Below are 22,910 nucleotides of genomic sequence, written 5' to 3' on the forward strand. Positions count from 1 at the left end.
GTCTGGCGTACTGTGGTCCGGCGGACCTGGTCCGCCGGACAATTCGATCGTGTGTACGCGGCATAAGAAGTACACTTTTTGGGGAAAAAATACACTTTTTTGAATTAAAAAATAAGACAACAGTAAAGTTAATTTTTTTTTTATATTGTGAAAGATAATATTACGCAGAGTAAATTGATACCCAACATGTTAGCCCTTGTACACACGGTCGGAGAATCCGTCGGAATGTGTCCTATCGGACCGTGTTGTCGGATAATCCGACTGTGTGTGGTATGCATCGGACTGATTCCGTCGGAATATCCGTCGGACCCAATTTTCCAACTTGTTGGAAATATTTTCCGACCAACTGGTCCGGTCGGACACACTCCGATCATGTGTAGAGAATTTTGATCGGACCAAGTGCCACGCATGCTCAGATCAAATTCCTACATCAAAGCTATTGGCTACTAGCCTGAACGTAGTCCCATCATAACGAAATGACGGCATCACGTTCTGAATGATCGGATTTTTCGACAACTTAGTCCGACGTGTGTATGCAACAGTTTCGGACAAGATGCGACGGGCAAAATCCGACGGATTTGGTTGTCGAAATCTCTGACCCTGTGTACAAGGGCTTTACACTTCAAAATTGCACCCGCTCATGGAAGAACGACAAGCTTTTACCCTTAAAAATCTCCATAGGCGAAGTTAAAAAATTCTACAGGTTGCATGTTTTAACCTACAGAGGAGGTCTAGCCGCTTAAGGACTGCCTCCTGCACATATACGTCGGCAGAATGGCACGGATGGGCACAATCGCGTACCTGTACGTGGCTCTTTAAGTGCCCAGCCGTGGGTTGACAAAAGAAAGACAAAAGAATGAGGTATTGTTTGAACAAACCTTCAATGTTCCAAGTACAGCCATAGTGCTCTACACATATGGAGCGACATTACTGCCATGCGAGACACCAATGACTTAACAACTAAAGCTGAAAGGTTAACTGATGAAGATTGTACAAGGATCAAAGGTGCCTGAGCCAGAAGAATCCATAAAAGATCTGATCCATTGAGACAAGGAATTGCAAAGAAGAGACCGGACCAAAGTACTTCAATAGTTGCCCTAATCAGAAAACCTGTATAGATCAGCTGCCCTCATCAGAAATATCCCCACTGATCAGTTGCCCCCATCAGAGTACCCACTTGGAACATTTTCCGTCATTATAATATCCCCATAGATCAGTTGCCCCAATGATTAGTTGCCCCAATCAGGGTACCACCAAAGATCAGTACATCAGAGTAAACATAGAGATCAGTTGCCCCAAACAAGGTAATTCCATGGTCATTTGTCCTCATCAGAATACCCCCATTGGTCAGTTGCCCCAATTAATGTAACCCCAAAGTTCAGTTGCCCCATCACAGTACACCTATAGATCAGCTGCCCCATTACACCAGTACACCAACAAATCAGCTGCCCTGTCAGAGTACACCTACAGATTACCTGCCTTGATGAGAACACATCTACAGATAGTCCACCCCCATCTGAGTAAAATTATAGATTAGTTGCCCCAATTATAGATCTTATAGACTTATAGATCAGTTGCCCCATCAGAGTACCCCTACAGATCATTTTCCCTCATCAGAATAACCTCATAGGTGAGATCCTGGTAACGGTGCACCCCTCTCCCCTCCATGTATCCCGCTTGCCCATCTGCAGGCCCGGGATCAATATAGTGGGTTTCAGCGGGTAGAGGGGAGGGAGCAGAACAGACTCATGTCCGCTCTCCTCTCCTTCTTGTTGCTGACCCAGAAAGCAACCTGTTTGGCTTTACTTTTGGGCCTGCCTCCCTGATGTTTAATTAAACCAAAAAAAATAAAAAATATATATCACATAGGGGACTCTGTTCTCTGTGATAAAAAAGGCAAGTAAAAAAAGTTTTTTTTTTAATTTGTAAAAAATTAAACTTACCCTCAAGCACTTAAAATCTTCCCACTTCCACATATACACACAAACTAAAAATGCACATCTCAGGGGTGCCTATGCATGAAAACGTCAATTGCAATACACATCGCTGCACACGCCAGAGTGAGAACAATATTTATAGCATAAGACCTCCTCTGTAATGCTAAACTGATGACCTTTTACAGTGTCACCTATGGAAAATATAGGGTAGTGAAGTTTGTCGCCATTTAATGGTTGGATGCACAAATTTAAGTTTTGGCATGCTGGGTATCTATTTACTTGGTGCAACCTTGTCTTTTATAACTGACCTACAAAGTGGTTAATTTTATTGTGTTTGTACATCCCAAAATTAATTTTAGTGTATTTTTAAGTGAAATGTTTTATTATACTTACTATATTGTACTGTAGCTACGTTTGCCTTTGTTGGCTAAGAATTTTCGTACAAGTCAATACCATTCCACAACTAATGAGTTGTAAAGGCTGAAGGTTTTTTTATCTTAATGCATTCAATTCATTAAGATAAAAAACCTTCCGTGTGTAGCAGACTCCCCAGCACCTCCCCCCCAATTACCTAGCTGAGTTCCTTCTCTCTCCAGCAATGTCCACGATCCCCTCAGCCATTCAGTACACTCCTCCTGATTGGTTTAGACAGAGCAGCGGCGCTACTGGTTCCTGCGGCTGTCAATCAAAGTCAGTGAGTGAATCAGGGGATAGAGGGGGTGGGGCCAGGTTGGGGCTCTGTGTCTGAATGGATACACGGAGCTATGACTTGGCTTGGGTGACAACCTGTAACAAGCTGCTGGCTGAGGGACACTCAAAGGAGGGAGGGACTAGGAGCAGCAAAGAGGGACCTGAGAAGAGGAGGATTGGGGCTGCTCTGTGCAAAACCAACTGTACAGAAGAGGTAAGTATAACATGTTTGTTATTTTTATTTTTTTAAAGCGAGCCTTTACAATCACTTTAAAAAATAGAATGGTCTCATGGTAGCTTTTACATAACCAGGCTTCCTTTAACCATCTGACATCTGCGCTATGGCCAAATGACGGCCACAGCGCGGATGTGAATTCCCGGGAGGCCGTCATAAGACAGCCTCCCCTGTGCACGCTCCCTGCGCGCACCCTACAGTGCGCTGTGATCACCAAGTCACTGAGATGCGGGTGATCACCGATCTGATTAAGAGGCTGGCCCTGGCCCCTTACCATGTGATTAGCTGTCAGTCAATGACAGCTGATCACATGATCAAAACAAAAGTTCAGTGATGGGTTTTTTTTTCTCCTCACGCTGACAGCGGAGGAGAAAAAAAAAAGCCGATCACCGGCTCAGCTTAAAGGGACAACGGTCCCAAAACGGAAGAGGCAATTATGCCTCATAAATTGAACAAGTGCCACCTATCAATGCCCACCAGTGGTGCCAGTCAGTGCCACATTAAGTGCTGCCGATCAGTGTAACCGATCAGTGCCCATCACTGACACCTATCAGTGCCCATCACTGCTGCCTCATCAGCGTACATCAATGATGGACAAAAATTACCCGTTTTAAAATTTTATAACAAAATAAAAAAAAAGTGTTTTTTTTAATTCGGTCTTTTTAAATTTTTTTAACAAAAAATAAAAATCGCAGAGGTAATCAAATGCCACCAAAAGAAAGCTCTATTTTGGGGAAAAAATGATAAAAATTTAATTTGGGTACAGTGTTGTATGACCGCGCAATTATCATTCAAAGTGAAAATACTGTTTTGTTTATAGCACAAAAAATAAAAATCAGAGGTGATTACCTCTGATTTTTACCACCAAAAGAAAGCTCTATTGGTGGCTAAAAAAAGGACATAAATTTTGTTTAGGTACAACTTCGTACGACTACGCAATTGTCAGTTAAAGCAACACAGTGCCGTATCGCAAAATATATATGTGTATATGTGTGTATATATATATATATATATAAATATGTGTGTGTATATATGTATATATATATATATATATATATATATATATATATATATATATGTGTGTGTGTGTGTGTGTGTGTGTGTATATATATACAGTGGTGTGAAAAAGTGTTTGCCCCCTTCCTCATTTCCTGTTCCTTTGCATGTTTGTCACACTTAAGTGTTTCGGAACATCAAACCAATTTAAACAATAGTCAAGGACAACACAAGTAAACACAAAATGCAATTTGTAAATGAAGGTGTTTATTATTAAAGGTGAAAAAAAATCCAAACCATCATGGCCCTGTGTGAAAAAGTGATTGCCCCCCTTGTTAAAACATACTATAACTGTGGTTGTCCACACCTGAGTTCAATTTCTCTAGCCACACCCAGGCCTGATTATTGCCACACCTGTTCACAATCAAGGCATCACTTAAATAGGAGCTGCTTGACACAGTAAGGTCCACCAGAAGATCCTTAAAAGCTACACATCATGCCGAGACCCAAAGAAATTCAGGAACAATTGAGAAAGAAAGTAATTGAGATCTATCAGTCTGGAAAGGGTTATAAAGCCATTTCCAAAGCTTTGGGAATCCAGCGAACCACAGTGAGAGCCATTATCCACAAATGGCGAAGACATGGAACAGTGGTGAACCTTCCCAGGAGTGTCCGGCCTCCCAAAATTACCCCAAGAGCGCAGCGACGACTCATCCAAGAGGTCACAAAAGACCCCACAACAACGTCCAAGGAACTGCAGGCCTCACTTGCCTCAGTTAAGGTCAGCGTTCATGCCTCCACCATCAGGAAAAGACTGGGCAAAAATGGCCTGCATGGCAGAGTTCCAAGGAGAAAACCACTGCTGAGCAAAAAGAACATCAAAGCTCGTCTCAATTTCTCCACAACACATCTTGATGATCCCCAAGACTTTTGGGACAACATTCTGTGGACCGATGAGACAAAAGTGGAACTCTTTGGAAGGTGTGTGTCCAAGTATATCTGGCGTAGAAGGAACACTGCATTTCATAAAAAGAACATTATACCAACAGTAAAATATGGTGGTGGTAGTGTGATGGTCTGGGGCTGTTTTGCTGCTTCAGGACCTGGAAGACTTGCCGTGATAAAAGGAACTATGAATTCTGCTGTCTACCAAGAGATCCTGAAGGAGAATGTCCGACCATCTGTTCGTGTACTCAAGCTGAAACGAACTTGGGTTCTGCAGCAGGACAATGATCCTAAACACACCAGCAAGTCCACCACCGAATGGCTGAAGAAAAACAAAATGAAGACTTTGGAGTGGCCTAGCCAAAGTCCTGACCTGAATCCTATTGAGATGTTGTGGGCTGACCTTAAAAAAGCCGTTCATGCTCGAAAACCCTCTAATGTAACTGAATTAGGACAATTCTGCAAAGATGAGTGGGCCAAAATTCCTCCAGGACGCTGTAAAAGCCTCATTGCACGTTATCGCAAACGCTTGGTTGCAGTTGTTGCTGCTAAGGGTGGCTCAACCAGTTATTAGGTTTAGGGGGCAATCACTTTTTCACACAGAGCCATGATGGTTTGGATTTTTTTTCACCTTTAATAATAAACACCTTCATTTACAAATTGCATTTTGTGTTTACTTGTGTTGTCCTTGACTATTGTTTAAATTGGTTTGATGTTCCGAAACACTTAAGTGTGACAAACATGCAAAGGAACAGGAAATGAGGAAGGGGGCAAACACTTTTTCACACCACTATATATATATATATATATGTATATGTTTGGGGGTTCTAAGTAATTTTCTAACAAAAATTACGGATTTTAACTTGTAAACAACAAATGTCAGAAAAAGGCTTAGACATAAAAGGGTTAAAAAACACAATAATTTATTTTATTTTTACTATTTTGGGCTAGTTCTCCAATGATAATACAAAAGAAATCAGCAGAAATCCGTTACCATTTACGACCAAATGAAAGCCCAATTTGTCCTGAAAAAAACGCAGTATAATCCACCTTGATACACAAAGTAGTTGCAATGAAATTAACAGTTTTACTAACACAGGGCTCGACAAAACCAGGGCGCCAGGTCGCATTGGCGACTAGAATTAGCGACTGGCGCCTGGGGCAGCACAGCTGGGGGTATCCTGTCTCCGTGGACCCCTCCAGCGTGATTGCGTTGGGCCGCGCCGCCGGCGGCCGGTAATTGAGTCCCCGGCTTTGAGGCCTTCTGTGATGCTATTCCCTTCTGTGATCCTATTCCTTCTGGAATCTGGCGCCCTCTTGTGGTGGCCATTGGAATTACAACCATTAATGCTAATGGATTTCCTTCCATTTACTTAGAACACCTAAACATTACATACATATATATATATATATATACACATATATATATATATATATATATATATACATATATATACATACACATTATATATATATATATATATATATTACACACACTTTTTTTTTTCTTTTTTCTTTTCTTTTTTATTCTAACATGGTCGTTGCAATAATGTCTGTCACACCATATTTGCACAGCGTACTTACAAGCGCACTTTTTTTGGGGAAAAAATAATTTATTTAATAAAAAAAAATAAGACAACAGTAAAGTTAGCCCAATTTTTTTTTATATTGTGAAAGATAATGTTACGTCGAGTAAATTGATACCAAACATGTCATGCTTCAAAATTGCACCCGCTCATGGAATGGCGACAAACTTTTACCCTTTAAAATCTCCATAGGCGACGTTTAAAAAATTCTACAGGTTGCACGTTTTGAGTTACAGAGAAGGTCTAGGGCTAGAATTATTGCTCTTACTCTACCGATCGCAGCGATACCTCACATGTGTGGTTTGAACATCGCTTTCATATATGCGTTCGCTTCTGCACGCAAGCTTGGCGGGACAGGACGCATTTAAAAAAAAATTTTTTTTTCTTATTTTAACTTTTATTTTTATTTTTTTTCACTGTTCTTTTAAAAAACAAATGTGTGTCACTTTTATTCCTATTACAAGGAATGTAAAAATCCCTTGTAATAGAAAAAAGCATGACAGGTCCTCTTATATATGAGATCTGGGGTCAGAGAGACCTCACATCTCATATTTACACTAAAATGCAATTTAAAAAAAATCGTCATTTGAAAAAAATAAAACAAATAAAATGTCCCTCTAATAGCTATGGGCAATGACTTGGAGACAGGTGGGGGGCTGGGGGCTATCTTCCCCTCACTCGTCTCCATGTCAGGCCAGGGACAGGTCCAGATCGCCGTCACGGACCTGGCTCCTAACTTTTTTAGCTGGCTCCTAGATTCCAAGCAAATTTGTCAACCACTGTACTAACACATGTCAGAGTTCCAAAATTGTGTCCAGGTGTTACCATGTGTTTCACCATCAGTCATTAAAGGGTTACTGAACCATGAATCTAGCTGGGCGGTAGTACCTCCCGGGACCCCAGGACTGTATTGGTGATTTTCTAGAACAGGTGAACTCAGCCTTTAACTAACAAACACACAACACCAAGATAAGACACTGATTTATTTCTAACAAAGTGACCGTTAATTTTGGCCAACCGACAAATCATTGGATCTATTTTTAGCTGTCCTAACCCCGATCTCCAGACAATTTTTTTTTTGTTGTTCAAAGTGGCTGTTCATTTTGGCCAAGTGAAAAAAATGTTGGATTTATTCTTAGTTTGGGTCGGTGAAAATTTAGGCAGAAAAGCAGATAAAGTCCAGTCCTACCCCCCCAATACACCTCTATGTAGTGAAATGTAGGGAATTATTCCCCGGCATTCATACATTGGGATAAACAACATGGGGAGGTTTAACCCTTTGTTCACATTTCATATGCAATGCAGTGCTACAGGCTGGAATGCTACTGAGCACACAAATTGCAGCAGTGCTGTAAAGCAGAGTGCAAGATTTTAACTGACAAAAGAAATCGCAGCAGTGCGGTCAAGCGAGGTGCAGCCTAACTGCCAGTATGACATCATAGAGGCAGTGTTTGAACTGATATAAAATCGACCTCAGCAGAGGATGCGTGTCAGTTGAGCTTGACTCTTGTAGAAAACACACCTGTGTGATCTGCTCTGAGAATTGGATTTACTAAGGGAATATTCAGATTTCTTTCTGATTAACTGAGTGAATACTCTTATCTTTATTTTTTTGTCACTTTTCTGCATTTGTGACAAATTTTTGGAAAATGAGCCTTTTAAAAGTGATCGCCATTTTCTGTTTTCTGCACCTGGCATTTGGTGTGGAATTTGCTCATGCCCGGCCATTGTACACCCGCATGGAGGCTAAAGCCGGCTGTAAACTAGAGATCCCGTGTGTGGTCACCACAGATCTCTCTGGTGCAAGCAGAGTTGGGCTTGAGTGGGGAATGACTCCAGAAGGAGGCGGTCCCTACAAGCCTATCATGCACCGCAATATCAACCTACAGAAGCAAAGGAAAAGGTTTCACCTGCGTCTGCCCTATTCAAATGAACTGGATTGCACCTTGGCCATTACGCCAGTCATGAAAATAGACAGTGGAATCTACGCGGTCCATCTCACCGTGGACAACGTCCAGCGTCAGCCTTTCAAGAAGGTCATTGTTCACGTGACCGGTAAGTGTTACAGGTTTTGGTTTATTGTTCATTCTATGAGTGTCTTCTTCTGTTATAGGGGGGTCTACTGAGGACCAGGCTGGGCAGGCACAGACGGCATACTTGTGGGCTGCTGGGTAATCTTTTAACCCTTTCCCTGCCAGTTTTCTCCTCCACACATCTTGCACCAAAAAAATCATCAACACAGAGAGATGGCTGGTCATTGCAATCTGATGTACTTTATTTCCCCGTCACTTCTCACACTATACACCTATAGAGATCATTACACTGACACTATGGCCAAAACGTCATCTATGGTCCAGTCTGTCACCAACTGTAATACAACAGTCTTTGTTTGAGTCCCTCATCCCCCATGACAGTGGATTACCTGCCAGGAAGTCTGTTGTTTATCAGCTTCACCCGTTGTTTACCAAAACAAGCTCTCCAGCAAAAGTGACAGTTAGGAGTCATGAACACTGGACGTTAAAATAGTGTTATAGAAACGCCAGTAGCTTTGCAGCGAGTTTTTCAAAGTTTTAGCAATAGCGTTTATTGGCGTTTTTCCACGTTAGCGTTCTTTTGGGGGAGATTTTTTTTTTTTTAATGGATCAAAAACATTTTAAAAAAATGCTGGTGACGTGCGCTTTTTGAGCATTTATCGGTGTTTATCGCAAGTTTTTGACGTTTTTACAGCTGAAAACCGCCTCTCAGAACCTACTAATTTTTTATTTATTTTTTTAAAGCCAAAAAACACCCCAGCCAAAAACTGCTGATAACAGCCTATGTGTGCATGGACACATAGGATAACATGATGGGGATTTTATTGACTGTAGAAAAAAAAACATCTGAAGCCAAAACCAGCTGCTGTAAAAACGTCCAAAAACGTTCAGTGTGCACAAGGCCTTACAACGGTCAGCTGGTATTTATTTTTCTAACTCCTTTATCACAAAGAAGAAAAAAAAATGATTTCTGTAACTGCTTAATGCTGGAATTGAGCTTTACATTCTTAGCCACTAAGTACAATAATTCAATTAAAAAGTTAGTACAGTAATCTCCCCCGGTAAGCTGTTGTGTTCTGAAAGGGGGCTTCTCACCCCCCCCCCCCCCTTGATCAGCGCTCTCTGCCATTGGCTGAGATCACTTATCAGGAGCCAGTTGGCTGCTGATTTTCCAGCATCCCTGACCAACAGACCAGCATACACATGGCTAGTGTGTATGGGGCTTAAGACAGGAGGTGTGTTACTGGCCAATCACTGTTTCACCAAATGCTTCACGAAAAAAAAAATTAAAAATTTTGAAAAAAGAAATAATCATTTTTGAAAAAAAAATTTTTGAAAAAAAAAGTTTTAAAAAAATGTTTTGAAAAAAAAACATTTTTGAAAAAAAATTGTTTAACAAAAAAATATATTTTGAAAACAAAAAAAAAACATTTTTGAAAAAAATGTTCCGCTCTTTCAGCTAATTATGGGACTTTTTTATTACTATTTATACTTTTTAAAATATTAAGCTTTTAAACACTTTTCACAGTTACTCCAGCCGCTCCAACCACACAACAGTTACTCAAGCCACTCCACCCAGTTACTCCGCTCACTCCAGTAGGTGGAGGCAATAACGCTTCACACAATTTCCCCAGAAATTGTAGCTTTTCTAGTTTTTTATTATTATTTAAATTATTAATTTTTTTCTATTTTTACATTGTCCCTTAAAAGAAAAAAAATCATCACTTTTATTCTTATCACAAGAAATGTAAACATCCCCTGTGATAGAAATAAGCAGTGACAGGTCCTCTTTATAAAGAGATATGGGGTCAACAACACCCCACATCTCTCCTCCCCAATTAAAAGCATTAGCCCAAAAAAAGTAAAATAAAAAAAACATGCTTTAAAAAAATAAATGATTCCGGGAAAAGTACAAGTCCTCCCTTGTGGCTTCCTCACTACAAGTGAGAATTGCTTGTTTGTGTCTAGTGGACGAAAAAAGTGTTACTTACCCGATCCTCTGGCAGATGGCGCTCCCCTATGCTCCTACAGTGGAAAGTTCCTTGGCATGTCCAATGCAGAGGACGTGAGGGGAAATCTATCCAATGGGGACACAGACAGCAATGTTTTTTAATAGTGGGAGAGTTTGATCCTGTGTTAGGTCTTTATTGGTGTGCCCCTATTGGGCAGGATTGTCACCACTTCCTGTGATCCTGGTCCCCAGTACAGGAAGTAAGAGGAAATGTATGACTCTAATCTTCCCCCGTTCTATCCAAAAATATAAAAGACCTGATTTGTTCTTGATTGATGACCAATTGGATTAGAGTCATTTGTAGTAGATTTATAGTCATGAATGAAAATGTGTTTGTTTAACTTTATAGCTCATTATGTGGACATATAAGTGAATTTCCTTTGTTCTTGTTTCATCAGATCCCACTTCTGCTGAGGCTTCTCATACCGAGACTGTGCGGAAGCACGAAAGAAACCTGGAAATATGCGGGGAGACACCTTCAGTCACTGAGGAGATCCCCACAATGTCTCCAACAACGACAACAGTGAACTTCTACGTAATGAAGAATAAAGGCCTCTTTCAATTAGTGGGCCAGATAGTTGGAGCCTGTCTTCTAATACTGATGGCCATTGGAGCAGCATGCTACATTCGGTAAGTTATTGCATATTCTTCATAGGTTTTTTCTATTATAAGTTTTCATGCTATCACCCACTGTATCTGAAGCCTCCACCCTCCCAATATTTACCATTTTCTTATAGGCAGGTAGTTGATCAGACCGAGGAGGTGTGTTTCCTGTGCTCATTGCTCATGGTTTAGCAGCACAAGCCCCTCACTGATCATAATGAGATTAACACACCTCTAATGCCGCAAACCGCATTCTCGTTGGAAAAAGCTCTGATGGTTTTTCCGACAGAATTCAGCCTGAACTCCGCTCAAGCTGTCTTGCCTACACACGGTCACACCAAATTCCAATCATTTATAACGCAGTGACATATAACGGGACTAGAAAAAGGAAGTTCAATAGCCAGTAGCCAATAGCTTCTGTCTCGTAGTTGAATCTGTTCTATGGGGGAGGGTATATGAATTGAGGCTGTTGATAATGCCCTGTACACACGGCCGGACATACTGAAGACAAAATCCGTCTGATTTTTTCCAACGGATTTTGGCCCAAACTATTTTTGCATATACACAGGTGACGTAGAACATGTAAGACGGGACTATAAAGAGGGCAGTAGCCAATAACTTTTGTCTCTTAATTTATTTTGAGCATTTGTGGCACTTTGTCCGTCGGAATTGTCTACACACGATCGGAATTTTAACGATCGGATTTTGTTGTCGGAAAATTTTAGATCCAGCTCTCAAACTTTGTGTGGCGGGAATTCCGACGGAAAAAGGCTCATGGAGCCCACACACGATTGGATTTTCCGAAAACTTTCCAATTTTCCGATCGCACATTTTCCGTTGGAAAGTCCAACCGTGTGCAGTAAGGTGACCAGAATTTTTAAATGAAATCCGGGGACATATTTTTTTTACTAGTAATGGCGGAAATTAGAAACTCTGCCCGACGCAGCCACCGCCCACCTCACAGCCTGTCATCTTACTCTCTGGGCCCCCGGCTACTACTGGGTAAGGAGCAGAGGAAGATCGCTGGGCCAGGGAAGGCAAGGAGATGGGCAGGTGGCTGGCCGGGACTTGAGGCAGAAAAACATGCGAGCCGGAGCGGAATTGGCATGCACCCGAAACTGAAGAAATATTCTCTCCACTCTGACCAGCACATGATCATAAGAAAGGGGCACAGATAATGAAAAAAATACACCCCCACCCCCTAAGCTAGTAGGAGCAGCAGAGTGGGGGGGATTCCGTTTTTTTATTTTTTTTTTTAATTCTGCACTGACTGTCTTTGAAATTGCCCCGGCCCCTGTTCAAATGCAATCCAGGGACAAAACCGAGGACGGTGTCCTCATTCCTGGGACTGTCCCCGGAAACCGGGGATGTCTGGTCACCCTAGTGTACAGGGCATACAGGAACAAATGGGGTGATGGCGTGTGACTTTTTTTTTTTCTATCAAACACAGATTTAGGTGAAGTCAGCAATAATTTCTGAACATTTCTGCTGATTTATGGACACATTATTATAACATTTCTTTCCTTCAACAGAATTACTTACTGCAAGGGCAGACCAAACAACCTAAAGAGGATGGAAGAAGGATCCTCAGAGTGGGGTGAAGAATGGATAATTATGAATAATAGAAGCATAGAGATGGAAGGGGGATTCCCAGAGGGGGATAATGAAGAATTGGTAATTTGGTGTAAAGGAAGCACAGAGATGGAAGAAGAATTCCCAGTGCTGGAGGAAGTACTCGCAATAAGAGAAGGAGGAGATGCAGAGGGAGAAAATGTCCTAGCAGTGATGGAAGAAAGACACACAGCAAAGGATGAAGGATGCCCAGAGATGAAAGGAGGCAGAGATATAAAAGAACGACTTGATGCGAAGGAAGAACTTCTTGCAGCGATGGAAGTAAAATGCTTAGCAAAGGAAGAAGAACTTGCAGCAATGAAAGCAAAATGCACGACGATGGAAGAAAAATGTGCAGGAATGGAAGAACAACTTGTAGCGATGGAGGTAAAACGCATAGCAATGGAAGAACAACTCGCAGCGATGGAAGTAAAATGCATAGCAATGGAAGAACAACTCGCAGCGATGGAAGTAGAACGTTCAGGGATGGAAACAGAGCGTGCAGGGATGGAAGAACTACTTGCAGGGATGGAAGAAAAACATGTAGGGATGGAAGTAAAATGCATAAAGAAGGAAAAAGAGCTTGCGGCCATGAAAGGTTTACTTACAGTGAGGGAAAAAATGTGTGCAGTGACGGAAAAATTACTCACAATTATGGATGCAAGAGTCGCAGCGATGGAAAGAGTCGTCATAGTGAAGGAAAAAGTAAACGCAGTGATGGAAGAAGGACCAGAAATTGAGGCATTATGCAATATTCCTTCCTTCAACCATGAGATGGAGGAAAGAAAATTGCTCAGTGTTCCCATCAACAAAGTCAGAGGTGTAAGTAAAACGCACAGCGATAGAAGCAGGAATCGCAGTGATGGAGAAAAGACAAAAAAGGATGGAAGAAGTACTGCCAATGATGGAAGAAGTACTCCTAATGATGGAAGAAGTGCGTGCAAAAATGGAAGAAAAACGCAGAGCAATGAAAAAAAAATGCTCAACAATGGAAAGAGTAATCACTTTCAAATAAAGAAAAGCCCATCAGGCTGGAGGTATTGAAGTTGATCGATAGATCAACTTCTGTGCAATCAGCCTGCCCATAGATGAGCCAGCCAAATTTCGAAACGTCTATGGCTGGCTTAAGGCAGGCCATACATTATGCAATTTTCTTTCCTTGAACCAAAATGTCTTGATTCTCCCATCCACAGTCAGTGTTAGTGCTACTGTGGGAAGCTTTACCCACTGACAGAATACAATGATCACTGCTTGCGTCTATAGCTGCTGACAATGATCAGGTAAAAAAACACCCAGCAGGCTGCCCATTAACAGATCAAAATTAAATCTGTCTATGGCTGGCTTGGGAAGAAAATGAAGCAACTGCTGACAGCCTAGATACTGCTCTGGTCCGAACACAATCACGGCCAATTCACACTATGTGACTGGTGTTTTATCGCACCGGAAAAGGGTTTCAGGGGATGCAGGGATGAGAAGCGTGGGAACAGTATTTCGGGGGATGCAGGGATGAGAAGCGTGGGAACAGTATTTCGGGGGATGCAGGGATGAGAAGCGTGGGAACAGTATTTCGGGGGATGCAGGGATGAGAAGCGTGGGAACAGTATTTTGGGGGATGCAGGGATGAGAAGCGTGGGAACAGGGTTTTGGAGGATGCAGGGATGAGAAATGTAGAAATAGGGTTTCAGGGGATGCAGAGGTCAGCAGTACAGGAAGAGGGTTGCAAGGACTGACATAGTTGAGCAGAGTTGGATTAGTATGGCAAAGGATGCAAAGGTAAGCAGCATTGGAAGAAAGTGATAGGGGATGAAAAGGTGAGCAGCATTAGATGAGGGCTGCAAAGGATGCAGTGGTGAGCTGTGTTGCAAGAGGGTGGCAGGGAATGTAATGGAATGCAGTGTTAAAGGTAGATTACAGGGGATGCAGAAGTAAACATTGTTAAAGGAGGGTGGCAGGGGATGCAAACGTGAGCAGTGTTGGAAAAGAGTTGCATAGGATGCAAGGTTGAGCAGTGATGGTAGAGGGCTGCAGTCGGGGAGGGGTGAGCCGTGTTGGAAAAGGGTTTGAAAGAATGCAGGGATAAACAGTATTGGAAAGAGGATGGAAGAGGAAGAGAATGGCAATAATTGCCAGTATTGGAAGTAGGTTACCCACGTCCAACACTGCTAACCTCTGCCATCCTCTTCTCAACACTGCTCACCTCTGCATCCTTTGGAACCCTTTTCCAATACGGCTCACCCCTACAACCCTCTTTCAACACTGCTCACCTCTGCAACGCTCTTCCAGCACTGCTCACGCCTGAATCGTCCGGAACCTTCTTCCAACACTGCTCACCTCTGCATCCCCCTGTGCTCTACCTAGAACAATGCTTTCTCTTGCATCCACTGCCACCCTCTTCCAAAACAGCTCACGACTGCATCCTTTGCAACCCTCATCTAATTCTGCTCACCTTTGCATCACCTACCACCCTCTTGCAATGCTGCTTACCTCTGCACTCCTTGCTACCTTTATCCATTGCAATGTAAAAGCAATCCAAGTGGCTGGTAGCCAGTGCGATAAAACCGCACATAGTGGGAACTAGGGGGTGTTCATCTTCATTGGTCTCACGATTACATTACAAATATCCTGTCCATGATTTGATTTGATTCTGCAATGCTTCATGATTACTGCACCTGGTTTTTATCCAAAAATTCAAGCAGTAAGAACTCATTTTTTTTTATTTTAATTAGCTCTAAGCTATATCCTGTCTGGGGATGGTAATTCTCATAACCACCCCAAAAGAGTGGCAAAGGGATGGTGGGATGGAAGGGATCAGTGGAAGAGGGATGGTGGGATGGAAGGGATCAGTGGAAGAGGGATGGTGGGATGGAAGGGATCAGTGGAAGAGGGATGGTGGGATGGAAGGGATCAGTGGAAGAGGGATGGTGGGGTGGAAGGGATCAGTGGAAGAGGGATGGTGGGGTGGAAGGGATCAGTGGAAGAGGGATGGTGGTGGAATGTATGGGATTAGTGGTAGAAGGATGGTGGTGGGATGGAAGGCATCAGTGGCAGAGGGATGGCAGGATGGAAGGGATCAGTGGCAAAGGGATGGTGGTGGTGGTGGTGGGGGGGGGCAGAGGCCACTGCTTGAGCAATAATCCAGCGACTGTCGCTGCTATTAATGCTCAGCCTGATGCGAATAGTAAATGTGTCAAATAGGAATGCCTGTAAATAGGAATGCCTGTGTCACCAAACCTCTTTCATGCCCCTCTTTGCGCTTGTGTCCCTGCGACAACTTGCAGCCAGCATAAATGGAGTTTTTAAAACATGCTCCCACGCTGGATGTTGGAGGACGCCAATGCGAGAGCTTTCCCGCGCGAGCTCGAGCCTCCAATCTGACGGGATCGGAGGCCCCAGCCCTGTAAAGGTTTATCTGCACTTTCACAAGTTCACTGCAATTCCACACTGGTCCCGCAGACTCCTGGGACCCGTGACATTAACTAGGAGGTTGAGGGCGGGAGGATGGTGGGCCAAGCTTCCGTAATTCTCACCTAGGTCAGAATTGTGGAAGTGGGAGCGAGTACCTGTCAGAAAAAAGGTACCCGCTCCAAGAGTTTTTATTTTATAATTATATATATATATATATATATATATATATATATATAATTATATATATATATATATATATATATATATATATATATATATATATATATATATACACACATTGTGACAGTACAGTTCCCTGTCCTAGTAATTGTTGCCCAGGTTTCTCAAATAGGCAGGTTGAGGGGCTCCAGGGGTATTTAATGTGGAGGAATCTGTTTTATCAGTTTCCTCCAAAGTTTGTAAAATCCAGTTGGTGATCTGGAGCCCGGAGATTCTATAGCAGGGGTCTCAAACTGGCGGTCTTCCAGCTGTTGTGAAACTACAAGTCCCATGAGGCATTGCAAGGCTGACAGTTACGAGCATGACTCCCACAGGCAGAGGCATGATGGGACTTGTAGTTTCTCAACAGCTGGAGGGCCGCCAGTTTAAGACCCCTGACCTAGAGAGACAGGAGGAGTGCAGGGTGTGCACTAGTGAAATCCAGAGTCCCAAGTCTGAGGATCGAAGCAGTGAGGGACTGCTTTCTAGATAGACGCTGTGTGCGTTGAAGCTGTGCGTTATTGGGTGGGACGGAATTTCCAATCCTGGGACCGGGTTTTGGGAACAGCCAGGAGTCTGGCTGGTTGATTGAGCAGGTGGGTCCTGGGCTTATAACAGAGTCAGGATTAGGGTTCTGGGCTCCACCTAGAGCAGAGGTCTCAAACTAGTGGCCCTCCAGCTGTTGAAAAACTACAACTCCCATGAGGCATTGCAAGTTGGACAGTTACAAGCATGACTCCCTCAGGCAGAGGCATGATGGGACTTGTAGTTCCGCAACAGCTGGAGGGCCACCAGTTTGAGACCCCTGACCTAGAGAGACAGGAGGAGTGCAGGGTGTGCAGGGTGTGCACTAGTGAAATCCAGAGTCCCAAGTCTGAGGATCGGAGCAGTGAGGGACTGCTTTCTAGATAGACGCTGTGTGCGTTGAAGCTGTGTGCATCTAAGGAGACAGATGAGAGCCTGAAGTGGAAGGCCTGAGCAGCAAGGAAGCTGAGAAGAGGTACAGTAGTTGTACGGGAACCCTGTTATATGGTCAAGAGGGCTGAAGCGTAAAGCCTAAGTGGCAGTATTGCTGAAGAGAGCCAGGTGGCTCGGCATTTTTCATTTATTGTTTTTGGGCGGCACAGTGGTGTAGTGGTTGGCACTCTCACTTAGCAGTAAGAAGGGTCGTTGGTTCGAATTCCAACCACGACACTACCTGCCTGGAGTTTGCATGTTCTCCCTGTGCCTGCGTGGGTTTCCTCCGGGCACTCCGGTTTCCTCCCACACTCCAAAGACATGCAGGTAGGTTAATTGGCTTCTGTCCAAAATTGGCCCTAGTATTTGAATGGGGACCTTGGATTGTGGCTCCTTGAGGGTAGGGACCGATGTGAGTGTGCAATGTACAGGGATAGGGACAATTGTAGACACTCACTCAGGTTGAACTGGATGGACTGGTGTCTTTATTCAACCTGACTAGCTATGTAACTATGTAACCCCTGTGTGGGAAACCAAGTCCATGTATGAACTTTGTTTTGTTCCTCTTAATAAAAGTGGGCTACCATGCCCTTAAACTATAGTTCCTGTTCTCTGTGAACTTACTGAAAAGGCATCCACCACTGAGTTAAACATCCCCCCAATGTCACAACATACACACACACACACATTGCTAATCAGCCAATCACATGGCGCCAACTCAATGCTTTTAGGCATCAAGACGTGGTAAAGATGACTTGCCAAAGCTCAAACAGAGCATCAGAATGGGGAAAAAAGGGGATTTATGTGACTTTGAACATGGCATGGTTGTTGGTGCCAGATGGGCTGGTCTGAGTATTTCTGGGATTTTCACACACAACCATGTCTCCTGTTTACAGAGAGTAATGGGAAAAAGAGAAAATATACTGTGAGCTGCAGTTATGTGGAGAAAATGCCTTGTTGATGTCAGAGGAGAATGGGCAGACTGGTTTGAGATGATAGAAAGGCAACAGTAACTCAAATAACCACTCGTTACAGCCAAGGTATGCAAAATACCATCTCTGAAGAAGATGGGCTACAGCAGCAGAAGACCACACCGGGGGCCACTCCTGCCGGCTAAAAACAAGAAACTGAGGATAGGATAATGTACCATGTCACAAAGCTCAAATCATCTCACCACTGGTTTCTTGAACATGACAATGAGATCACTGTACTCCAATGGCCTCCACAGTCACCAGATCTCAATCCAATAGAGAACCTTTGGGATGTGGTGGAACAGGAGATTTGCATCATGGATGTGCAGCCAACAAATCTGCAGCAACTGTGTGATGCCATGTTTCCAACACCTTGTTGCATCTATGCCACGAAGAACTAAGGCAGTTCTGAAGTCAAAGGGGGGTCCAACCCGGTACTAGACCTCTTGATGTGCTTTCAAGCTAAAAAGAAAGCGCCTGAAAAGCTCATGAAAACCTAATTCCATTAAAATCAATGAATGCTTTAACACTGGGGCAGTGCGCTGGCAGAACGGTGAAAAAACGCCCCTCTCCATTGCAATGAATGGAAAGCTCTTGAAATGCGCTTAGTGTTTTACTGGCAGTTTATAAGCACCTCGGTGTGAAAGGGGCCTTAGCAAGGTGTACCTAATAAGTGAATGGCTAAGTGGCCAGTGAATGTACTGTTACAGGTGGGAGGGTGGAAGAAAGAGGAGCAGAACTTTCACTTATAGGTGAAGTTCCGTTTTAACCACTTCAGTACCGGGCATTTTCACCCCCTTCCTGCCCAGGCCAATTTTCAGCTTTCAGTGCTGTCACACTTTGAATCACAAGTGCGTGGTCATGCTACACTGTACCCAAATCATTTTTTTCTCCACACAAATAAAGCTTTCTTTTGGTGATATTTAATCATCAATGGGTTTTTCTTTGATTGTGTTAAAAAAAAAAATCGCAAATAATCATTCTTCATAGATTTAGGCAAAAATGTACCGTATATACTTGAGTATAAGCCGAGATTTTCAGCCCCTTTTTTTAGGCTGAAAGTGCCCCCCTCGGCTTATACTCGAGTCACCGCCGTCTGCCTACCTGATCAGCGTGTCGTGCAGACAGACGGCGGCCATTCCACTGTTCAAAAGCCACGCCTCCCTGTCTGTGATAGGCGGAACACTCAATTTCCCAGCAGTCAGTGTTCTGCCTATCACGGACATCCTCTCATCCTCGTCCGTAGTATGAGGATGAGCGGATGTCCGTGATAGGCGGAACACTGACTGCTGGGAATTTGAGTGTTCCGCCTATCACAGACAGGGAGGTGCGGCTTTTGAACAGTGGAATGGCCGCCGTCTGTCACAGACGAGGAGGAGAGGTGCGGCTTTTGAACAGTGGAATGGCCAACGTCTGTCACAGACGAGGAGGAGAGGTGAGGCTTTTGAATCCTGGAATGGCCGCCGTATGTTTTTATGACATGCTGATCGGTGCAAAATGGCACACGGAGCTGCAGATGGGCACAGAGCTGCAGATTGGCACATGGAGGCATGCACAGGACACAGGTAGGCTGCAATGGACACAGGGAGGTACACAGGTATGCAGCTGCAGATGGGCATTGTTGACCCTCTTTTCCACTCTTTTAAGCTGTAACAGTAGCTGCTGCATGTCTCATCTTCGGCTTATACGCGAGTCAATACGTTTTCCCAGTTTTTTTGTGGTAAATTAGGGCCTCGGCTTATATTCGAGTCGACCTATACTCGAGTATATACGGTATTCTGCTACATTTCTTTGGTGACAATAACCCAAATCAGTGTATATTACCTAGTCTGTAGGACAGCATTGAGTGTATATATCTGAAAATTGATCAGTCCTGATATACCGATGGTCTCGTTTCTTGAGGTCCGAAAACACCAGGACAGTACAAATGAACCATTTTTGGAAAGTAGTATTTTTTATGTCACAATTTTATGGAAAATTAAGAAATTAAAAAAAAAAACTCCATACTGTCACCACTACAGTACATCATTATCATATAAGGGGTGTGCTGGTGATCAGAATGTTCTTTTTATTACTTTTTTAAATGATTTAAATGATTTTCTTTTCAACACAGTGCCCAGAGCAATATAATCTTACCATAGTAACACTGTACTACTCTGGGGAAGTGATCAGAATTTTTTTTACACATTATGATTGCTTATACCAATGAATATCACTGGTATAAGCAACCATTTTTATTTAATGAAACCAATTTAGTCAGTGTGTTTAGTTGTGGTTAGCTGTGATTGGTCCTGTCTGTACCATGTGATCACTGTGACCAATCACAGCTAGCAACACAATTGTACACAATGGATGGCACAAAAGGAAGCTATCCATTATTTACATCATGTGATTTGCTGTGACACAGAACATGTTACACCCTAAATGAGTTCTTCATTCACTCCACCCAGGTCCCAGTTTACACTCAGCTCTCCTGAATGAGCTGTGCCGTGTGTGACATAAGATTCCCAATCCTGCCTCTGAAAGCTCAAAAAAGTTGTGTTAATTTTGGACTTTAAGGTATTTGTACCCCTTACATATGGCAAGTGAAGTGACTGCCCGCAGATGATACACAGAGATTAAACAAAACCTCCTACATAACTTGTACCCATTTATCTAACAGAGAAAGCAGGTTTGGACAGCAATGGAAGAGTGTTGTGGAGGTGAGCAGAATTGGAAGAAAGATGCAGAAGCGAACCCTTATGCTGGGGGGTGCTCACTCTTTTGAACTGTCAGGTAGCATCAGTGTCACACTTCACTCTCTATGCTGGGATATATACGACATGCTCCTGACCCCTGCACTTTATTTTGTACAACAGTTGCTGGTTGCAGTGCAGTCAAACCATGCTGCACTGCATCAGTGTGAAAGGGGGCCCCGACTAGAACATAGGCCAAGATTTAAAAAAAAAAGAGCTGCATACTCAAAGTGAATAAACCAGCTGCTGAAAGTACTTAATCAGTTGCTGACCGCCGATGTACGTCGGCAGAATGGCATGGGTGGGCAAATGGGCGTACCTGTATGTCTCTCCCTCCCCGTGGCCGTGTCGGTTGGATTTGTTAGCGGACCAATCAGTCCTCAGGTTCCGGCTAATGTTTTCTGGCCTTGGATCTGCTGATCGGTCCTAACCAATGGAAACCTTCCCCTGTCTGTGTAAGTGTAAACACAGACAAGAGGAAGTGATGTCATCTCTCCCTATGGAGTCTTTTCGATTCCAGTGAGAGGAGAGAAGACGTCTAACAGCGAGTTACACAACACGACACTAACACCAGTACACACAGGTACACTTGCCACCCCCCCCCCCCATTGCCACCCCCCGGTTAACCCCTTCACTCCCTGTCACTGTGTCACCAATTGCAGTTTTCAGATTTTTAACTGATCACTGCATTGGTGTAATTTGTGACTGAAATAAGTGTTAGGGCAGTTAGTAGTAGGCCCAGTTAGGTCTAGGGTACCCCCTAAACCCCACTAATAAAGGTTTTATCCCTTGATCGCCCCCAGTTAACCCTTTCACCCTGTTGCCAGTGTCAGTAATCAATCTTTTTTCTGATTGTCGTATTTGCGTCATGGGTGACGCTAGTAAGCCAGATGGTTGATTCGTTTCACTGTCAGGTACCCCCATATATTACCTAATAAAGGTTTTAACCCCCTGATTGCTCCCCCTAGTTAACCCTTTCACCCCTTGTCACCAATGATCATCGTATTAGTTTCACAGGTGACGCTGATTAGTCAGTTAATTTTTTATAGCATCAGGGCACCCGTTGTATATTATCCAATAAAAGCTTAACCCCCTGATCACCTGGCAGGTTATATCAGTTAGGTTTTAGTGTCAGATAGGGTCTGCATCACCCCAGGCAGCATCATATTAGTGCCAGTAGTGCTAACACCCACACACACACCATACACCTCCCTTAGTAGTATAGTGTATGAATGAATCAATGTCTTTGATCTGATCAGAACTATATTAGCAGGCCCTCTGCCCAGCCAAGTGCAATATCAATCGATCACTGTCACTTACAAAAACACAACGCACTGCAGCATTCGCAGAGTCAGGCCTGATCCCTGCGACCGCTAACAGTTTTTTGGTAGCGTTTAAATCAGTCGCCGACAGGAGCTCTTTTTCCTGTGAGTCTCACTAGTATACCAGTAAATTTAGAGACCAAAATGTCAAATCGAAGGTACACTAGTGAAGAGGCCTACACATTTCTGAGCATGACAGATATTGAAGAGGAAGTCACTCATCTATGAGATTCAGGTTCAGAATACGAACCTGTAGACAGCAGCGGCACTCTGACAGATAGCTCTGATGACAGAGTTGTGGGCCCTGCCAAAGTCAGCTGTACCCAAACCTGTTCTTCAGCTGTTGGGGTGCAAGAACCGCAGGGCTCTCGTATGGAGCAGAGAGCCAGCACTAGTGCCGCTCATCCTTCTGGTGAACTGGCAAGCACCAGCAGCCTATTACACCCCCGGTCATGGTCAAACCAGCACTGCAGTATCAAGTGGTGATGTGGCGAGTCCCATAAGTGCAGTTCAAGCTGGTGAGATGGCTAGCACAACTAGTGTCCTGCAGCCACCAAGAAGAAGACAAACACAGACCCATCAAGCCCATAGTGCCCTTCCAGCTGCATTTGCCAATCCTAAATGGGAGCCCACCACTTCTGCAGCACCAGTACT

General features: G+C 43.5%; 1 protein-coding gene across 1 annotated transcript; it reads left to right on the forward strand.

Annotated features, from left to right (window-relative positions):
- Positions 1 to 10,131: 10,131 nt before the first annotated feature.
- Positions 10,132 to 15,461, forward strand: LOC143940875 (uncharacterized). Its single transcript, XM_077462671.1, has 2 exons — positions 10,132 to 11,063; positions 12,569 to 15,461. The coding sequence occupies exons 1-2, from the start codon at positions 10,936 to 10,938 to the stop codon at positions 13,689 to 13,691; spliced, it is 1,251 nt and encodes a 416-aa protein (XP_077318797.1). The 5' UTR covers positions 10,132 to 10,935; the 3' UTR covers positions 13,692 to 15,461.
- Positions 15,462 to 22,910: the final 7,449 nt, after the last annotated feature.

Source organism: Lithobates pipiens, unplaced genomic scaffold (genome assembly GCF_037356315.1).
Source record: "Lithobates pipiens isolate NorthernLeopardFrog02 unplaced genomic scaffold, aLitPip1_a1.2 Scaffold_3, whole genome shotgun sequence".
Taxonomy (NCBI): domain Eukaryota; kingdom Metazoa; phylum Chordata; class Amphibia; order Anura; family Ranidae; genus Lithobates; species Lithobates pipiens.

What these genes read in the sequence shown, in the direction of transcription:
- LOC143940875 (XM_077462671.1), top strand. Translation starts at nt 10,936, where the DNA reads ATGTCTCCAACAACGACAACAGTGAACTTCTACGTAATGAAGAATAAA. An exon ending in GGAGCAGCATGCTACATTCG is followed by an intron (nt 11,064 to 12,568) that starts GTAAGTTATTGC and finishes TTCCTTCAACAG; the next exon opens with AATTACTTACTGCAAGGGCA.